Consider the following 19,277-nt stretch of genomic DNA (forward strand, 5'->3'; position numbering starts at 1 on the left):
ATTCACACGCAGTCCGAAAAGATCCGCGGGGCAGAGTTCCCTCACGATAGGACCCACCACCCAGTGAGGAAAGGAACGGCTGCCTGGGGCAGGGCAGGCCAGGCCAATGTGGGCGCAGGGATGGTGTGCTCAGAGCTATTGGCTCCCCGTGGAACCCCGAACCAGATAAATGTGGGAGGGGGTGAGCTGTGCCAGGATACCTGGGTCACACATGTTCTCAGCTGTGAAAGCTCTCAGCTCCCGCGGTGCCTGGGCCTCCGTGGGGCTGGGAAGTTCAGGACGTGGGCTTAAGTTTCCCAGAGAAAGCAGGACAAACATGGGAGGGGACAGAGAAATAGGCTTCACACAGTATGGCATGATTGCTTTGAGGCTAAACTTTCCAGAGAGAAGGAACTGAGTTTTTGTTGTGATTTAGACATTCTGATGGCTCACAGTGGGCTCCCCTAGAGAAAGAAACTTACTGCCCCAAGTTCTCCTTTCTATTCCGTGTGACTGCCACCAGGGGTCTACAGGGATCCATCTCCAGCACCCCCCTCCCCCTTGCTAGTGCAACAGCAGCCCTGCCTCAGCAAACATTCACTTCAGCCAACATTCACTGCAGCAAACGCACTGACACACTCACAGCTTCAAAAAGCCCAAGTTCATGTCCTCCTCCTCCTTATTGTGGGCGGACAGGTTTTTCCTCTTCACCTGTTGCTGGGGAGCACAGCTCTCCGGGGGGCTTGGGGGACGACACTGTACACACGACTTCCTCGCGTGATGGTGGCAAGGCTGTGTGTTCAAGTCGCTGCCCGGGGACAGTACTGAGGTAGATCGGGCAAGGCCCCCCAAGCCATCTGCGGAGTTTGTGGGACTTGTGCTGCTGACAGAGGAGTACCCTGAGGTCGTTATGTCCTTGCCTGCCCCCCTCCTGCTGCACAGAGAGCGCTCGAGCCCTGGGGTCCAAGGTGTCTGGCTGCCTGGTGCTGATGCCTGTGTGTCCTGACGCCCCTCCTCCTCCGGGCAGGCCTCCTCATCGCTTGATTCCTGGCAGCAGTGCTGTTCCGGGTTCAGGTAGACCACAGTGACATCGAGGACACCGCTGGGAGCTGTCACTATGGGAGATGGGGGAGAGGTCAGGCCATAGCCTGAGCATCAGGGTGACTCCGTGCTCGGTCAGGACCCAGGGGAGCCCAGGGTCCAGCTCTCGGCCGCACATCCTGAACCTCGCTGGACAGTCCCCTTTCCTTTACGTAAGAAATTGGGGGTGAAGTGTCTCCTTTCAAACTTGGGGTAATACCCAATGTGACTTAGGGGACAGTAGGAAGTGACAACAAACTGGCCATCTAATAATTTAGTTAATCCCCTGAGTGGACACAAAAATAGCAGTTGGAAAATCAACAGCAGCTGTCGAACTGGGCTTCCTGTGCAGATGGCTGATGAGACATGGGGACAGAGCCTCCTGCAGCCTGCCCTAGATGGGTGCCTGAGGGACAGAGCCCAGCAGGGGGCACATCTCACACAACCTTCTAGAAAGGTCTATTTCTCTGTCCCTGACCTGGTGAGGTCCTTCCACCAGCACAGGTCCAGCTGGAGCTGGGCGCAGGTTGGGCCCACATCCTATCCTCCCTGTGGGCTGGTATTCCAGGGGCTCTGCTCTCTCATGTCTACCTGTGTCCGGACACACTCTCCTGCAGCTCAGGCTGGGGGCCCTCCTGCCCGCTGTCCCCTCTGGGGCAGCACCGGGTGGTCTCCAGCCCTGGCACTCACCATCGCCCTCCTTCTCGCCCTCGCTCTCTTGGTCGCCCTCGTAGCCGGAGCAGTAGTCCAGGCTCCAGTCCAGGAAGCTGCCCAGCAGTGTCTCCTCCTGGCTGGACAGCTCTGCGGTCGGCGTGGTGACGAAGCTGCCCCTGTCCTCCTGGAGGCTGTTCTCCCGTTTCCTGTGCAGTGGGAGAGCCGGGAGCCGGGTCATAGGCAGCAGTGTTGGGAGGCCCAGTCTGGTTCTTGGCACCTGCCTGACCCTGCCCCCACGTGCTGTGAGCAGGGACAACACAGCCACCCAGGAACTGCCCTCAGAAGCTCAGGGCAGATTTGCAGAGACAGGGCCAGCACCATGGCGAGGTTCCTGCTCATCTGGACTTTGTAGGATGGATAGGAGTTCTTTAGGTGGGTGAGGTGGAGGGGGAGGTTATTCCAGGCAGTACAGCTGGGACACTGAGATGGAAGAGACAGGGATAAAAGGGATGCACACAATGAGGGCACAGCTGGAGTGCAGGGAGTGCCACAATGTGGTGGAGCAGAGCAGTCCCGTATGGCTCACACCGGGCGTGGGGCAGGGCCAGAGCCTGAGCGGGCTCAACCTGTGCTCAAGACCACCATCCCTCACAGGGAGCCAGGCTGGAGCCAGAGAGCCACACTGGGGAAAGGAGACGGTACTGTAGGCAGTGGAGACTACCAACCGCAGCTTCAGTTTTCTGAGGATCTGCTCTCTCCCTGCTGCTCCTCAGGAGCCCCGATGGCTGCACAGGTCACGAGGGAACCCAGGCCTGGCCCGCAGGGTTCACTCACCGCTTGGTTCTCCTTCCAGAGGGAGAGCTGAGGAAGGTGTGAATGTCCCCTGTGCTGAGGAAAGACGCGGGTTCTGGGCTCTCTTGTTTCACCCCTAGAGTTGCACACAACTGGCCGTAGCTCAGCACCTGAGGGGAAGCCGGGGTCAGAGGGAGGGCCGAAGCCCCAAGGGGCCCACGGGGACCCCCGCTCCCTAGCACCCACCAGCACCTCTTCCTGGCTGATCTCTTCGTATCGCTTGTCCTCGAATCGCTGCTTCACGGCAGTGAGAGAGACCTGCCTGTAGTCCTTGGGGGCATCGTCATGGAAGCTGCCGACAGAAGGACACGTGAGGGGTAGTGGGGGGCAGACGGTGCTGGCACCTCCACCCCAAAAGCTCCCATCTTTAGCCTCCACTCACTGAAGTGAGAGAGGACAAGACATTTTCAAAACCAGCCCAGCAATGGGAGTGAAGCCCAGCGCTGCTGTGCAGTCTGGCGGTTCCTCGAGTCACCTATGACCCCCAGGTGCATCCCCAGGAGAAAGGGGAACAGAGATCCACACAGAAACCTGGACACATATGTTCACAGCGGCACTATTCGCAACAGCTGGAAGGTAGAAAAACCCCAAATGTCCATCAGTGCACGACTGAATAAACAAGATGTGGTCCCTCCATCCAGTGGGCTATTTGTACAGTGGAAACATTATGAAGGTGAGAGGCTGGTCATAAAAGGCCCCAAGTTGTACGATTCCATGTTGGTGAAACATCCAGAACAGAAAGAGCCAGGAAATAGATGAGTGTTTGCTGGGGGCTGGTGGGGAGGGGAAACGTGAAGGTAATAGGTAGCAAGGACGGGGTTTCTTTTGAGGGTGGGGAAGATGTTCTCGAATAGATTGTGGTTTGTGGTGATGGCTGCACAATTCTGAATATACCAAGAGCCTGTTGAATTGTACACTTTAACAAAAAGTTTCGTTGGTAAATAAATATGTTTCCAGTTTATCTGGATTGGGAAAAAAAAAACAAAACAACTCGGTGGGGGGCGGGGGATGGGTGTAGGAAGGCAGCCAAGCAGCAGCTTTTGGCAGCCTGGTCAGGCACCGACCCTGCACTGGTCTGAGCAGCCTCGGGGGCAGACACGTGTTGACCTGCCACCGTCACCCATGCTGCCGTCCACCAGCGACGAGGTCTGGGCCCTGCAGGAGAAACGGGCTGCACACACTAACCCAGGAAGTGCTGACAGGCTCCCCGTGTTAGCGGGGAGGGGGAGAAGTGGCAGATGGGCCAGAGGGGCTGGTCAGAGGAATCTCTAGACTCGTGCCCAAGTTCTGATCTCATCCCCAAGGTGTAAGCAGAAGTGTCGTGTTCAGAGGCTGCCCTGTGGAAATCCAGGAGGCGGCTGGGGCAATGACCATGGGCAGGTGAAGAAAGTGCATTGGCCCCGAGAGCCGCTGGGATGCAGGGACAGAGAAGCAGAAATGGGCTGGCCTGAGGGCTCTGATAGGATGACCGGGGCCTTGTCCACCAAGCACCAAATGAAATCTATGAGGAAGAATGGCCTGGCGTGGACAAGCTGGCAGGGGGGTCTGTGGCTCGGGTCAGAGGTTGGCTTTTAGATGTGTTCTGAATCCTGGAAGTGGTTAAGTCTCCCAGGGAGCGTCTGGGTACAGGCAGAAAGGCAGAATTATCCGGACCCTCGTGTCGGGGAAGGGGACTCTGAGGCAGTGTGGCCTGGCGGAGAAAGGAGGAGGTCCCTGGGGGCTTTAGCAGATATGCATGCGGTGGGGAGTGAACGTGAGACTGAGGAGTGGGAGGAGCGAGTCTGCCAGCCAAGCTGAGACAGGAGGCGAGGGAAAGGGCCAAGGTGTGTGCCCGGGGCTGCGGTCTGCCAACTCCAGAGCTGGAGGCCAACCTGTCCTAGACTGAAATTACTGCTGGTCAGGGAGACAGTCTCATTTTTTCTTACGTTCCACTGCCCATGGAATTAGGTTTGGGTTGGGGGGAGCTGCTGCCCACACATCAAATGTTAAAAACGTATGAAATAAGCAACATGGCCCTGGAATTTCTAAACGTCAGTCCTGAGATACGCGGCTCACGCGGGTAAGGTCTGAGTGTCTTGACAGCCCTCACGTGAGAGCAAATTCCCCCTGGACTTGTGGTATTAAGGACACATCCTCTGTGTGGGGGGACAGTCGGGGGGTTGTGGGGGGAATTGCTTCCTTACACGCTTACCACTTTTTTTTTTTTTCGGTACACGGGCCTCTCACTGTTGTGGCCTCTCCCATTGCGGCTCTGGACACGCAGGCTCAGCGGCCATGGCTCACGGGCACAGCCGCTCCGCGGCATGTGGGATCTTCCCGGACCAGGGCACGAACCCGTGTCCCCTGCATCGGCAGGCGGACTTTCAACCACTGTGCCACCAGGGAAGCCCACGCTTACCACTTTTGATGAAGGCTTAAGACACAGGGGATGAGGTCTTCACAGGAGAACCCAGTGAGGTCCCATAACCGAGTGGTCCAGGGCTGTGCTGGGGAGGAAAGCAGGAATAGTGGGGCCGTTCTGATGCCCACTCATGCCCCACAGCCCTGATGGTTCTGGGATGGAGTTTCCTAGGGCTCAGGGTTGAAAAGGCCCCAGGTACAGAGCATGCGTGCTCATTGTCGACAATGTGGGAAATATTAAGCTAGAACTGTCTCTAACCTCACCCCCAGACAATGGCTTTTAGTCCATTCTGGTGTTTCCTTCTCCAGAAGATGAACACACTTCTTTTTCTCCCTCCAACCCCCTTGGAATTTGAGCACTGGCTCCTGACTCCAGGAATCCCCCGGACCACTGGCTCAGCCCATGTTCTGAGTGGCTGGTGGGGAGGACCAGCTCCTTACTCTGCCCATGTGTCAGCCTCGCCAGGAGCAGGGCGGCTGCAGCCAGGTGGGCCGGGGCATAGGCGGCCAGGCTGGTGTGCAGCAGGGAGAGCTCACAGAGGAAGCTGCACAGGTGCTGGGTTCTTGGCGCCATGGGGACCAGCGTCAGCAGGACGTCCTTGTAATCGACCACAGTGGGGACCTAGAGGGAACGGGGAGGCAGACGTGGGGTCTCAGCACACAGAGGGCCCCTCCACCCACTCGGTGGGGAGGCTGGACCTTAGAAACACCACCCTCGGCGTGGTCAGCCCAGCATCTGGCCCGACTGCTGTGCACGCCAAACAGCTGTGGCCTCGCGCCCTCTGGGTCCAGGAGGGCTTCCCAGAGCAGGGAAGCTCAAAGCCATGCAGATACCCTCTGCCCCTCCATGCCCTCACGTGACCTCAACTTTGATTCAAAAGGAAAAAGCAAGTGGTCACTTACTCGAATCTTCCCTTCCAAGGCAGAGATGATCTCTCCCATCATCCTCACCAGGTCCTCGTATTTGTACGTGTTGTCTGTGAGCCACACAGCCTCCCGGATCGTCAGGATCTCTTTGCTGATGAACCTGGAGTGTTAAGAAGGGGTCTGAGCACTGAGCCCACTCCCCTTAGTGGGGTGATCACTTTAGGCTTCAGTGATGGGGTTGGGGGGGTCCAAAGAGTGGACCCTGCTGCCCCTAGCCACTGAGGGGAACTGAAAAGGTCAGATAAGCCTATCATGGGGGCTGGAAGGGAAGGGGGATTAGTGTCACAGATCAGTGGCAGTGAGAGCTGCTGGCCTGCTAGGCATGCAGGTGTTTCTGCAAAACGCACCCACGAATGACATGATCGGTCAATCCTCTTAACGACCTGAGGGATAAGGGTTCACCCTGCCTTGTGTCAGCTTCTATGGAGCGAGTATAAACAGCTTTAACCCAGAAGGCAGATGAGCCAGCAGAACCAGAGACAGAGGTTGTTTGAAGGTCTGGACCCAGCATGGGGTCTGGCCATGGGAACTGGACTGTCCTTAGGCAGGTGGTCACGCTGTTCTCTACTCTCCACCAGTTCCAACTATCAGGGAACACGCTAGTCCAGCGGCCTGCCGAGGACACCTCCCCACACAAGGGTGGACTGGGACCGGGCCCTTGGCTGCTCTGTCATGGGGACTCTGCAGCTCCCGTGTTCGCTGTTGCCTGGGCCAAGAGAGAGGACAGGAGTTGTAGGGACCGCAGGTGCTGGGGGATGTTATGTGAGTGGGGCGGGCGAAAGCCCTGTGCTCAGAGCAGCGGCAGGTGCTGCTTTGAGAGTGGATGTAGGGGCATCTCGGCTTCTAAAAATCTTTTAAAGCAATTATCATCTCATTGCCAGCAGCCTGTGGTCTGGTAGTACCTAAGTCTCTCATTGCAAGGACATAACTACGCCATTTGGATCCAGGGAGGCTGGGGACCCGTCTGTTCAGCCCTCTCTGGTGACAAGACCTGGAACGCCGGGTTCCGAGAGCACACGAGAGGTGCTGGACAGCGTGTGGCATTTGCTCACCGACTCTGAGCCCACGGACCCTGCTTCCACAGCCACCTAGAGACCCCACTTCCCAGTTCCCGTCGTGGCCACATGACTGCGCTCACTGCAAAGGTGGACCTGGTGGCCTCAGGGGTCATGGCAGGTAGCAGAGAGCAAGTCAGGACCTGGGCCTCCTTCATGACGTCATGAAACAGATAAACCATCCCAGTGACACAAGCCTCTGGGTTACTGTGCAGAAGACAAATCAGTCTCTCCATAGTTGACACCACTGTGTGCAATGAGCCTGCTCCTCCCTCGAAAGCCTTACAGATAATGATGTTGGTCTGGAAAGCACCACCCAGGGGAGATAGCAGACCACGTAGGAGAAGTCTGCTTTAGGAAAACAAGAAAATGCAAAATGTATGCTGGGAACTGCCATCCACATTGTGTCCAAAGGCAAAACTGGGTGGAAAGGTGGATTTAGGTAAAACTTAAAATGGTCTGATTTGAAAAGTCAGAGCTGCTGCAGGGGTAGGCTGCCTCTCTGAGGACGCATCCTGCCCATGTGGTTGGAGGGGGTCTGTGGGGAGTTGGGGGTGGGGGGCACATGACACTGATGAAACACAGGTCTCTGGACGCAGAGTTGAGAAACGGACTGGCAAGGGCAGCCGCCTGTGACCCTCCCTCATCGCTGTGTTGCCCTCAGGGGCCAGGGGAAGAGGGTTCCAGCCTGAGACTGCCCAACAGAGGCCACGTTCTGGGTCCTGAGGCCGCGTGTTGGGATGAGCGGCTGCCCACACACCAAGGGTCAGCCTTGCCACCCCCGTGTGGGTAGGACCACTTGGCGTGGGCACCCCCTAAAATGAAAATCCCTGTCATAAGGAGGTGGGGTGCTGAAGGCTTGTTCCACTGAAAAGCCAGCCTGTGAACTGGGCAGCGCCAGCATGCTGTGTTCCGTCTGCGGGCCCAGCCTGGGGGGTTTCTTACCGGGTGCACATGACCATGCAGGCGATGCCCAGCAGCTGGAGCCTGTACCGGGGCACCAACCGCCTCCGCAGGTACCGGTCCACGCACTCCACGGTCAGGTGAAGGCACAGGCTCGAGAAGTCCTTCATGGTCGCAACCTCTACCAGCCAATCGATGAGAATGTACCTGTGGGAAGAGCACCATCCCTGAAAACCAGGCCAAGCCTTCATGAGTGTCCCGTCTCCCATTCCTGCCTGGCCATCTGTCCCGAGGGGTGAGCGATCACTTTAGGCATCACTGGCTTATCCAGGCACCTGTCCAAGGCTGAGACACCCTGTCCAAGGGGGAGGCCCCATGACTCCCAACTTTGTTCCTGGGAGGCAGGTGGGCTGCACATATGTGTACTCTGCCTCCCCCACCCCGGGACCCCCAGGCACTGGATAAGCCTGGATCGTTACTTGTAAGGGAGCAAAGCAGGTCTGCTCTGTGGACCTGGGACAGGTCACAGGACAGGAGAAAAGTCAAAGTTTATCGTTCTGCAAACCTGTCTTCTCTCTGAGGAACTCTCACCCATGGGGTCATTTATCACAACCCTCCGCAGTGGAGCAAAGAGCCAGGAATGCATCTAAAGCAGGATTCCCTGAGCCTGTGTGCTGGAGTTCTCAGTCACCCAGCAACCATGATGGAGAACTTGGGCCGGCAGAGCCAACAGACATAGGATCCCTCCTCGACGGGGCTAAAAGCCGGGCCAGGGACACAGACGTCACAAGGGGATACTGCATGCAACATCAAGGATGCCCAAGCATGGTGAAAGCCTTTTTGCACAAGGGAGAAGAGATGGGGAGAAGAGAAGCAAGAGAGAAAAGAAACGTGGTGGTGAGTGATTCTAGGCAGACAGGAGGGACTGCTCCAGGTGTCAGCCTGGACAGGAGCATCTTTCATAGGCAGAGGAAAGGAGGGAGTGCTGGGGCCGAGTTGGGGAGGGGAGGAAGGAGGAGGGATGAAGGGGAACAGGCTGGGGAGGAAGACACGCAAGGCCAGGTGTTTGAGGGTTAGGGGCAGAAGAGGAAGCTTCCTACGCAGACACCTTTGACAAGCTCAATGATCTGACTTATAAAAACAGACCAACGGAACTGTACACTTTAAAATGGTTAAACCTGAAACTAATGTTACATGTCAATTATAACTCAATAGAAAAAAGGAAGAAAAAGTCAGCTGTTGCTTTACATAGAGGAAAATGTAAAGATGCTCAACTTGGGGATTGAAATGATATTATTGCAATAAAACTACTTTAGCTCTTGAAAAGAAAAGAAAGGTTAAGTTTATGTTAACCCCCACCCCCAGCACACAAAAGGAATAGCAACAGTCCCTGGCTCCCGCCGCCAAAAGAAAGGCAGACTGGGAGGGCACGGCGTGGGGCAGGGGGCACCACCCCCAGCACAGGCACAGGACTCAAAATCACAGCAGCTTGGTGACATTTAATGTGGGAGCCAAGGACACTGCACCCCCTGCTATGAGTAAAGACGGAGCCTCTCCAGGGAAGAGAGCTTACCAGGTGCTGGGCTTTGTCTGCCGCAGTACAGCCAGAGCCTGCCCATTATAAATCTAAAATGTATTTGAAATCTCTGGTGTAAGCTTAAAAAATTATTCACATTTTCCATTTTACTCTCTAAACAAGTTCTGTGATTGAGTGTAAAAGTGTGTTATCTCCAAACCTCGAGGGAAAATGAACCTGCAGGAAGAGGCAGTTTGTGGGGTTTCTGAGGCTACAGGCACATGGCAGCTGCCTCCCACACTCCCGCACGCTGATGCGCGTGATGATGGGTTGGAAAGAAAAGGTGTTTTCTGGCATCATTTTTGAAAGATGTTTAGTACGGTTTAATATAGTCCGAGACTTAAAAAGGAAAACTGGAGAGAGCAGACATTTATGTGGGAAATTTTTCTTTTCAAAGCCCTGGATAACTTAGGCATAACTGGTTTTAGAAAACACACACACACACACACACACACACACACACACACACACACACACACGCACACATGGATCCCAGTGGGGTTGATGACGCAGGGGCCCTGTGACAGCAGGCTCAGCTGAAACAACAGACAGACCCTGTCACACGGAGACGGCTGTCGCTCTGCCTCGGACCCCTCACCTCATTGTGTCATTGAGTCCCTTCTGCACAGAGAAGACCCTCTGCTTACTGACAGCGTGGGAGGCCTGGAACAGCTGGCAGACTATCTCGTTGGAGGCTTTCGCTTCCAGTCCGAGCTGGTTTCCGTGTGCACAGGCTTTGGCTAGAGACAGCTGAGGACGAAAAGACTCGAGGGATGAGCAAAGGGTTTTGAGGTTCCTGCTTCTGAACGCGAGGAGGATTCTGCCTGTACATACACTGGCCCACTTAAACCTTCTAAGCCTTCTGAAACCAGGAGGGCCAAGATTTTAATCTTTTGGAAATAAATAATATATCACGATAGAACATTTTAAAAGGTACAAAAGGTGCATAATGGGATATCAGTTGACTTCCTGCCCGGCACAGCTCCACGGCCAATTCCAGTCTTCTGCCAGCATTTTCTTTTAAATTAAGTTTGTTTCTGCTCACCACTCCCTAGTGAAAGCTGATGCTCTGGGGGAGGCCACGTAGCACAGTGGCTGAGAGCTGGCTGGGGGCTCGAATGACCCGGCTTTAAGACCTGGGTCTATGTGTGACCACAGGCGAACTGGAGGCTTCACTGCACCTCAGTTTCCCTTTTCACCAAATGGCACAACAGCAGCTGCTTCGGCAGATGCCGTGAGGATTGAATGAGATGCACGAGCACCTTGCTCAGGACCCGCCGGGGCCCTCCAAGCCCTCAGTGGTTACTGTTGACCATCTCTACGTATTTCCTTCCAGAGTTTTCTATGCACTTGTAGCAGTGTGCATGTGCATTTGTGATCACGGAACACACATGTTACCTTTTCTTTGCCTGCCTAACGATTAACGTGGTTCTCTGCGATAGGAGACTTCTGTAAGCGTGTTTTCCTTGTTCTTCCTTTGAGGGGGTTTCTGTTGGTTTTGTCACATTGAGGGTCACCTTTGTGCAGTCTTGTGCACCTTCTGCTCACGCAGTCGACCCACAGGCGCTACCTGTGCCCAGGGGCTTTCTGAAATTCCTGCGCGCATTTTCACACACACTAATAGGAACACTATTTTTTTTTTTTTTGCGGTACGCGGGCCTCTCACTGTTGTGGCCTCTCCCGTTGTGGAGCACAGGCTCCGGACGCGCAGGCTCAGCGGCCATGGCTCACGGGCCCAGCTGCTCCGCAGCATGTGGGATCTTCCCGGACCAGGACACGACCCCACGTCCCCTGCATCGGCAGGCGAACTCTCAACCACTGCGCCACAAGGGAAGCCCTTTCCTGTACTTTTTTTTTTTTTAGGAACACTATTTTATCACATGTTTGCCGGCAAAAACTGCTATCATTAAAAATGTATATTTTCAGGGCTTCCCTGGTGGTGCAGTGGTTAAGAATCCGCCTGCCAATGCAGGGGAAACGGGTTCGATCCCTGGCCTGGGAAGATCCCACATGCCGTGGAGCAACTAAGCCTGTGTGCCACAACTACTGAGCCTGCACTCTAGAGCGTGTGTTCTGCAACAAGAGAAGCCACGACACTGAGAAGCCCGCGCACCGCAACAAAGAGTAGCCCCCGCTTGCCTCAACTAGAGAAAGCCTGTGCCCAGCAACAAAGACCCAACACAGCCAAAAAAAAAAACAATAAAAAAAAGCCGAACTGTATTTTCAGAAGTTCCTAGCTATCCACTCAAAAACACAAAGACTACGTGTATATGATTTGCTAGTGTGATCAGGCACGATCTCTTTAAACGTGTGCCTTTTTGACTAGCAGAGAGGTCAAACCTGCTCCGTATTTTGACTGCTTGTATTTATTTCCTCTTTTTTGAGTACCCTGAGGCTCTGTGAACTTCTACAGGGCCTTACTATTCTTATTGATTAGCCTGAGCTTGAACTAGAACCACATTGTTCATTGTTGTATTTCTTGTAAACTTGTTAAGTGCCTTTTTGGACATAAACATTACAACGTCCTGTGATGTGTCAGGCGGGCCATCCCTCTGTGATTTCTTCCCTAGCTTTTAAGGGCAGATGACTCTCAACCCCCAACTTGGTGGGGTGACAAGAGCAAGTGTCTACCAGCTTGGCAAAGGGGGACTTTCTTTGATTTATCTTAAAATAATGACTTCTTTACAGCTGCACAGGGAGAGTGTCTGGAGAACGCCAACTACAGACCCCTGATGTCCTGGTTCCAACACTGGACAACCTGGTGAGCAGGTCAGATAATGAGAAGAGGACAGCATTCCACACACACTCATCTGCTCTAAGGAGCTCTAAGTTCTGTAGCCAAGATGCTTTCCCTACAGGCCAACTTTTTTCCTCCCTTTTTTTAGGGAGCTGTATAAATTTTGATGCAGATGTAGTCCACAGCACTTAGAAATTAAGTGGCTGGCTGTCTTAGATGGAACTGGCAGAGGTGAGGAAAGCGCTTCTGGGCTCTCCTCCCCGCACACCCTAGAGCTGAACTCCCTTAGATTCAGTTCCAAACCCTGGGCCACTCTTACTTCGTCCTGGGTGGGAACCTGGCAGTGTTGCCCCCACGGTCCCCACGAGAGGAGGCGTCAGGACAAAGGCCAGCTCCCAGCTCACCTGTGCTTCCCAGCAGCCTTTGGCAGCAAAGTCCCTGAGTTTCCGGAAGCTGTGGAGGCATCGTCCGGGATCTGACATCTGTCAATGGGAGAGTCACCATGCCCTTACATGGCCATATCTCTGGAGAAACTCAACCAACCCACAGTCTTCTTAAATGTTCCCCCTGACACCTCCAGAGGGTCCCCAGCTGTGCTTTCTTCCCAGCCCTTTATCCCCCAAATGGTGGTGGTCGTTTCAGGGGCAGTGCTGAAAGCAGCCCCATGACCAGCAGCGACCCCGGCTGCGGTGGCAGAACCTTGTCCACGGGCTACTCTGGAGATTGTGCCTTTGGCCAACATAATCCATTCTTTCCCCAGACCTAGGCCCACTCACATCCATCTTTCTGTCACTTTCCCAGAGGAGGTACGAGCTGGTCAAACACCCCTGATTAGCAGACTCTTCAAACAGGTCCCGGGCCTGCTTCTGTTTCTCTTCATCCTGGAATAAGTACCTCTAAGTAACCACATATACTGTTCTCATCTTTAATAAAATGAGTTAACTACATTAGAGTAAAAACAACTCTGAAGATACATGATTTGACAACCAACTCGTGAAGGCAAGCCCATGAGTTCTGCCCTCAGGCCTTGCTTCCTCCTGCACGAGGTTTGTGCTGGACTCGGCTCCCGGCACTGCCCGGACGGTGATGGGGGAGGGTTTCCCAAGGTCTTCCAGCTCCTCGCTCATACTAAGTGTCCCTCCCTGCTGCTGTCAGAGCACCTAGCACCAGGAGCCACCACCTCCCCCAAGACTGCTGCAGACGGGGTTCCCGAATCACAAGGCTCACTAAGTAGAGAAGTCTGCGTGAGTAGTGGCAGGGAGCCGCCAGTAGCAGAGCCGTGAGACAAATAGACCCGGGGTCCTGTCCCGCTCAGACACTCTTCCTGGCTCCACACAGCCTCACAGACAGGGCTCATCTTGGCTTTGAACCCCGGAAGCCCCCTTCTGCTGCCTTTCACGCAGTTCCTGATTCTTGGTGCTTGAAGCTGCCAGAAAGGCGAGCAGCACAAAAATGCAGACCCGCTGTGCCCTGTGTGCTCACCCGGGCCAGGACGCCAAACAACGCAGGCAGGGCCCCGTGGGATGGTGGAGGGGACTCACCTCAAAAAGACTCAGCACTCTCCCCAAGCAGTGCAGTATGGACGCTCTGTGAGTCTAGAGAAAGGAGGTGGAGGAGGAGGGGTGACTGTCAGCGGACAGAACTTCCCGGGGACTGTCCCTCCGTGTGCGGGTCCTCCTTGCTCCCTGCCCAGCCCCTCTGTGCAGAGGACCGCTCCCTGATTCCAGGCCTCCGCCAACTGCTTCACAGAGTCTCAGTCCTGCCTTTCCAGCAGTTGACCCGTCTGCAGCCCAGCCCCTCACCTGATTCCCCTGACCCTGGCTCCGAGGCCTCCTCTCCTGCTAGTCATTAGCAGATGCTCCCACATCCACACTGTTTTCTATGCCTCCACTGCTCTCGGGTCCCTGACTTTACATGGTCCACAGCATCTCCCCTCAAAGTTTTCTCACCTCCCGGGACCCTACGGGGCTCAGCCCGCCCAGCACGGCCTGCCCTACTTGCACCCCTTGCCAGGACTCACTTTCTGCAGCTGGCACTCCATCCTGAGGCTCTCGTGAACCACGGCCTTGCAGCAGCTTCCGGACACCGACCAAGGTGGGCGGATGAAGAGCCAGATGAAGGGCGCGGCGCCCACATTCAGGCGCTCCGTGAGACTGAAGAAGCGAGAGGCCTTCAGCCCGTTCACTTCCGCCCGGGCCTCATCAGACACAGACACTGAAGAGACGGACAGAACACAGCCTGGGATGTCTCTGGAGGAGGGGTGTAGGAAGTTCCCCAGTCTTTTTGGAAAGTTTAAAGCCTTAAGCCGCTACAACGTGAAGTTGCTGGTGTCTTAGGACAGAAGAGTTGGGATGGGGGCTCCTCCCTTTTCTTCCCATGTTTTATGAACCAAGTGCCCTGCGGCCCCTCCCAGCGGCCTGGATTCCGAAGATCTGGGAAGGTCCCCCCCACGTGGAGGCATCAGATGCCCACCCTCCCTCCTGTGGGGAACTGCTGCTCAGACCCCTGTTAACGGGTAGGGGTTTTCTTTGTGGGGTAATGAGATGATGGCTCCAAATTGAGTGGTGATGGCTGCACGACTCTGTGAAGATACCCAAACCACTGGACTGTATACATTAGACAGGTGAGCTGAGTGGTGTGTGAATCTTGTCTGGGCAAAGCCATCTGACAGGAGGGTGGGCGCAGGATTGCTCATCGTCTGCAGGTCCAACAGTCCTGTCAACCAGCTGTGACCAGGGTGACCTCTCAGTAAGACGCCAGGTCTTTTAGAAGCAGAAAAATGGCGACTATACCCAAGTCTTTATGCATCTTGGGAGGTGGGACAGGATGAACTGCAGGCTCGCTCCTTAGTGTGCTCAGCAGACAGGCAGGAATTGGGAGAGAGGGCCGCACCAGGTTCTTTCGAGGAGCACCTGCCCCTTAGGGGTGAAGGAATCTAGGTACCAGGCTGGCTTTGACCTGTTTGTACTTGCCTCCCACTTGGAGCCTTGGCTCCCTGTGTTACTGACACTTGGCATCAGGCATGCTTTGACCACTGCCCCAGGTTCCTCAGATGAGCTGTGGCCAAGGAGAGAAGCTGGGGTCTACGCATGGGCTGTGGTGTTAACTAGGCAGCCAGGGAGGGCTGGCTTGCCTGAGTAGCCCCCATTCTGAGTCTCTGCTCAGAGTCACTCGTTGTCAACCGAAATTAATGGTTCATTAAACAAAGAGGCAACTCCCCCAAACTACAAAATCAAACTTCATCCATGGGTCCCTGAGCAGGACACCTCTGGCACAAGCTCCCCAGTGGGGACGGTACACAGCCAGACACAGCAAGAACAGCGACTAAACTGCTGACACGGGCAAGAGCTCATGCTTGTTCTATTAGGTTTTTTGTTTTTGGCTACACCACACAGCACGCGGGATCTTAGTTCTCCAACCAGGGATCTAACCTGCGCCCCCTACAGTGGAAGCACAGAGTCTTAACCACTGGACCACCAGGGAAGTCCCTCGTGCTTGTTCTAAAATGTCAGTACCAAGTGGGGTGAGGCCAGCCCCAGCACCAGCCCCTCGAGGACTTACGGCCTTCATTGTAGAGGTAGGCTATGCCCAGCTTCACAGCAGCTTCAAAATTCCCTTTTTCGGCAGCCCTAGAACATTAAGAACATGAAACATCACATGATTTTATTCCATAAAGGTTATGTTCCACCACAGCACTTAAAACTACAGTACTTATTTTCTGAACAGAAAATATTTTTGGCAATGCAGCTAAATATCAATTATCCACGACATGCTACAACATGGATGAGCCTGGAAAACACACTTGTGAAAGAAGACAGACACAAAAGGCCACATGTTGTATGATTCCACTCATATGAAATGTCCAGAAAAGGCAAATCCATAGAGACAGAAAGCAGATTAGTGGCTGCATAGGGTCTGTGTTACTATAGGGAAAATAGGGAGTGACTGCTAATGGTTATGGGGCTTCATTTGGGGGTCATGAGAATGTCCTAAAGTTAGATAGTGTTGATGATTGCACAACTCTGTGAGCATACTAAAAACCATTGAGTTGTACACTTTAAAAGGGTAAATTGTGTGGTTGGTGGACTATGTCTCAGGCAGCCTGCCTGTGACCACTGGCATACTGCAGCTTGCAGCCCCTCCGGCCCTTCCTCTAGGTCCCAACCCCGGCCGGGGAGGTGGGATCAGCCAATGAGTATAATGTAATAGGATTCAAATCGCATTGTTCTGACCAAAAGAAGAGGGCTGAGGAAAGTTTCCACATGCAGGTGACCTGCATCTGAGTCACACACAATGGGTCACAGCTCAAGTGGACCCTTCAGAAGCACTGCTGTGACTAATGAGAGTCAGGCCCGTGCTGGTGGTGTGGATGACCCATGACTGTGCTGGAAGTTGTGTGACTCGATGGGTGAGGTCGACAGCCCTCAGTCACTCCCTGGGGGATAAGGTGTTGGCGGGAGCAACAAGCAAGAGGAAGATCATTCCCAGGTCAGGCCTTGAGACACAGACTGGCATAGCAGGCAGGCCCAAAGGTAGGAGAAAGCCACGCTCTTCTCAGGGTGCAGAGATACCTTTCAAAGAGCTTCAGGTTCTTTGGAGAAGGCCACAGCTCCTGGAAGCTGGCACATGCCCACACGCTGGCATGGTTATCCACCAGGTACTTCAGGTGGGAGTGCACCTGAAGAACAATGGAAGAGGGGGAGTGGTGGGACTCCAAACAAGGGACCTCCCAGAAGCCCTGCTTCTGGAGCTCTTGAAGACAGGGTGTAGACAGATGTAGGGTCTCCTGTTTCCCTCCCCACCCTAGCAGTAAAGGCCCAGCCTCTGTGTATCAAAGTAACTAACAATTGCTTTGAATAGAGAAAAGAGCCCAGAAACAACTTTCTCTGTGGCTCTAAAGATGGGGACAGTGGTCCTGGAAGGGGGAATAAGCACCTAGGCTGAGAAAGGGGATATAATGCTATAATACCTGCAAGGATCAGGGAAATCAACTCTAATGGGAACAGGTAGGTCAGAAATCTGTTTTGAGCTCCTTTACTTAGGGTCTTGCTAGTGGGAGCAAAGCTGGGGCCTGCAGGTCAATAGGGGCTCTCAGAAGAGACTGAAACACATGACAGCAGCCTCAGGTAGGACTTCTGTCCTGGGTGATAGCAGGAAGTACCCAGGCAGGGGGCCCTGAGCACAGGTGAGCATTTTAAGTGCTAAAGCTTCCACTGCCATTGGAAATTCAGCACCCATGGATATTATGAACGCAATGGAGGCAGGTTTGGGAGTCAGAGAAGTGGGTTCTTACTGGTGTTCCCCCACTAATTTGCTGTATGCCCTTGGTTAAATCCCTCAAAGTGAGGCTTCAGTTCCGAAATCTGCAAAATAACTCACAGAGTCTCTTTCAGTGCTGAATATTACATGGGCTTTGTCCTCAAGAACATACTATTTTTCTTCTTAATGCTATCTTATTTCTTGAGGGAGGCAAATTTCACTGCCATAAAAGGGTATTTTCTCTGTCAAAATAAACATTACAATGAGCAGACTCAAACCTTGCTGTCCTATGTTTTAGCTTTCCTGCAATCAGAACAACCTTAGGCATCTATTACCAATATCACCATTGTTTCCTCTACCTTCATTTGTAGCCAAAGTTTTTGCTCTGACATTTAACACACGAAGGCTTCATGGTACAATATAACCAATGATGCCAAGCCTGACACTATTTTCATCTGACAACTTACAGCTCGGACAGCGAGGATGTCTCCAACAGAAAGCCATTTCAGGATATGAAAGAGCACATCTTCAGGGAGACTCAAGATCGTTAGGTTTCGGGGTCTCCTTCTTATTCTCCGCTTTGTAGGATAACAGAAACACTTGGCACACCTACAGTGGATCACTTAAGAAAAAAAATCAGAATGGTCTAAGTGATGTGTTGGAAACGAGTTGTGCTGATATGAAAAGTTACATCTGAACATGATTTAACAGTTACTGTCCTCTGCCCCAGCCATATTTACAGTCTTAAACAAATATTAAATAAAGGAGCAGTAGTGGTACAGAAGACATCATCATTCATTCAAATATTCAATAAACATTGATGGTGAGTAGTAATCACGTAACCTGGCTATTGGGAAACCTTCTGATCCAGAGCACAGATGACAACCAGGAAGGGGGAAAAAGCAGCCAACGCTGATGATGGTTAGCCTTGCATTTCACTCTCAGGGAGGCGCCTTGACCCTTACTGATCTCTTTGCTTCTATCTGCACACAGGACTAAAATGCATAATGTTAATAAGGATCTATGGACTTGAACAGTCTGGTTTTCAAGTCCAAACTAGGAGGGTCCACCCTGCAGAGAAGCCAAAGGTGGACTTGGAGGCCAGGCCTGTCCCAGCTCTGCGGATGTCAGAGCTGCCCAGCCAGTCTCAGTGTCCTCTCTCCCCACAGGAGGTCCTTCTAACTTCAACTTCAGCAAGTCTTTGCTGAGTCTAAGCAGACGACAGAGAAGCTTGAGGCAGGAGGAGCCCATCACCTACAATTCACCTGGTTTCCCACCCGTTCCTTCCTCCAGTCCCGACAGGAGGTGGCTGCTCTCCCACCCGCACGACTCCCTCCTCAGGGCTTCTTCCTGCCCCCCTCCCCTCGCTCTTCACCTGGGTCTTCCCATCATCAATTAAAATGCTGCGAAAGCCAAGCGTACATGCAGGGCGACCGATCCCTGCGTTTTACCGCATTTTCCTCATCCCCTTGCTCTAGGACAGCCACGATAATAACCACGGAAACCTGAGCTGCGCTCACGGCCCTCGACAGGTGGCAGACCCCGCGCGCCGCTTTCACCGCTTTCACGCGGAGCAGGGCGCTCCCGGGCATTTAAACCACGCGCCGAGCGGGCGCCGCCGGGAAGACACGCACCCCGGGCCGAAGGGCTCGAGCCAGCCCTGCTCAGTCTCGAGGCCGCCCCGCCGCGCCCCGCGCCCAGCGCTCACCGCCTCCGCTCCCCATAACCGTGGCTGCCGTCGCCGCCGTCGCCGGTATCTCTGCCAGTGCCGCCTGCCGGCCCAGAGCGCGACTCCCCACGCAGGCGCAGACCCGCCCGCCGCCCGCCGGAGTTTTCAAATGCACCAGGCGCTCTC

The 19,277-nt window shown here is 54.1% G+C and overlaps 1 protein-coding gene across 2 annotated transcripts; it reads right to left on the reverse strand.

Annotated features, from left to right (window-relative positions):
* Positions 1–63: 63 nt before the first annotated feature.
* On the reverse strand, positions 64–19,277 carry CCNF (cyclin F). Of its 2 annotated transcripts, none has more exons than XM_067706938.1 (17): positions 19,131–19,277; positions 17,890–18,044; positions 16,735–16,841; positions 15,725–15,792; positions 14,184–14,377; positions 13,705–13,758; positions 12,940–13,044; positions 12,568–12,645; positions 10,025–10,176; positions 7,893–8,057; positions 5,869–5,992; positions 5,407–5,587; positions 4,964–5,051; positions 2,758–2,857; positions 2,548–2,675; positions 1,750–1,919; positions 64–1,094 (listed from the first exon to the last, which is right to left on the reverse strand). In XM_067706938.1, exons 1-17 carry the CDS (start codon positions 19,144–19,146, stop codon positions 619–621), a joined length of 2,361 nt encoding a protein of 786 aa, XP_067563039.1. In that variant the 5' UTR covers positions 19,147–19,277; the 3' UTR covers positions 64–618. The 2 variants fall into 2 exon arrangements, with proteins under 2 accessions (XP_067563039.1, XP_067563038.1); XM_067706937.1 differs by having other exon boundaries at positions 2,752–2,857.

This window comes from Pseudorca crassidens, chromosome 15 (assembly GCF_039906515.1).
Source record: "Pseudorca crassidens isolate mPseCra1 chromosome 15, mPseCra1.hap1, whole genome shotgun sequence".
Taxonomy (NCBI): domain Eukaryota; kingdom Metazoa; phylum Chordata; class Mammalia; order Artiodactyla; family Delphinidae; genus Pseudorca; species Pseudorca crassidens.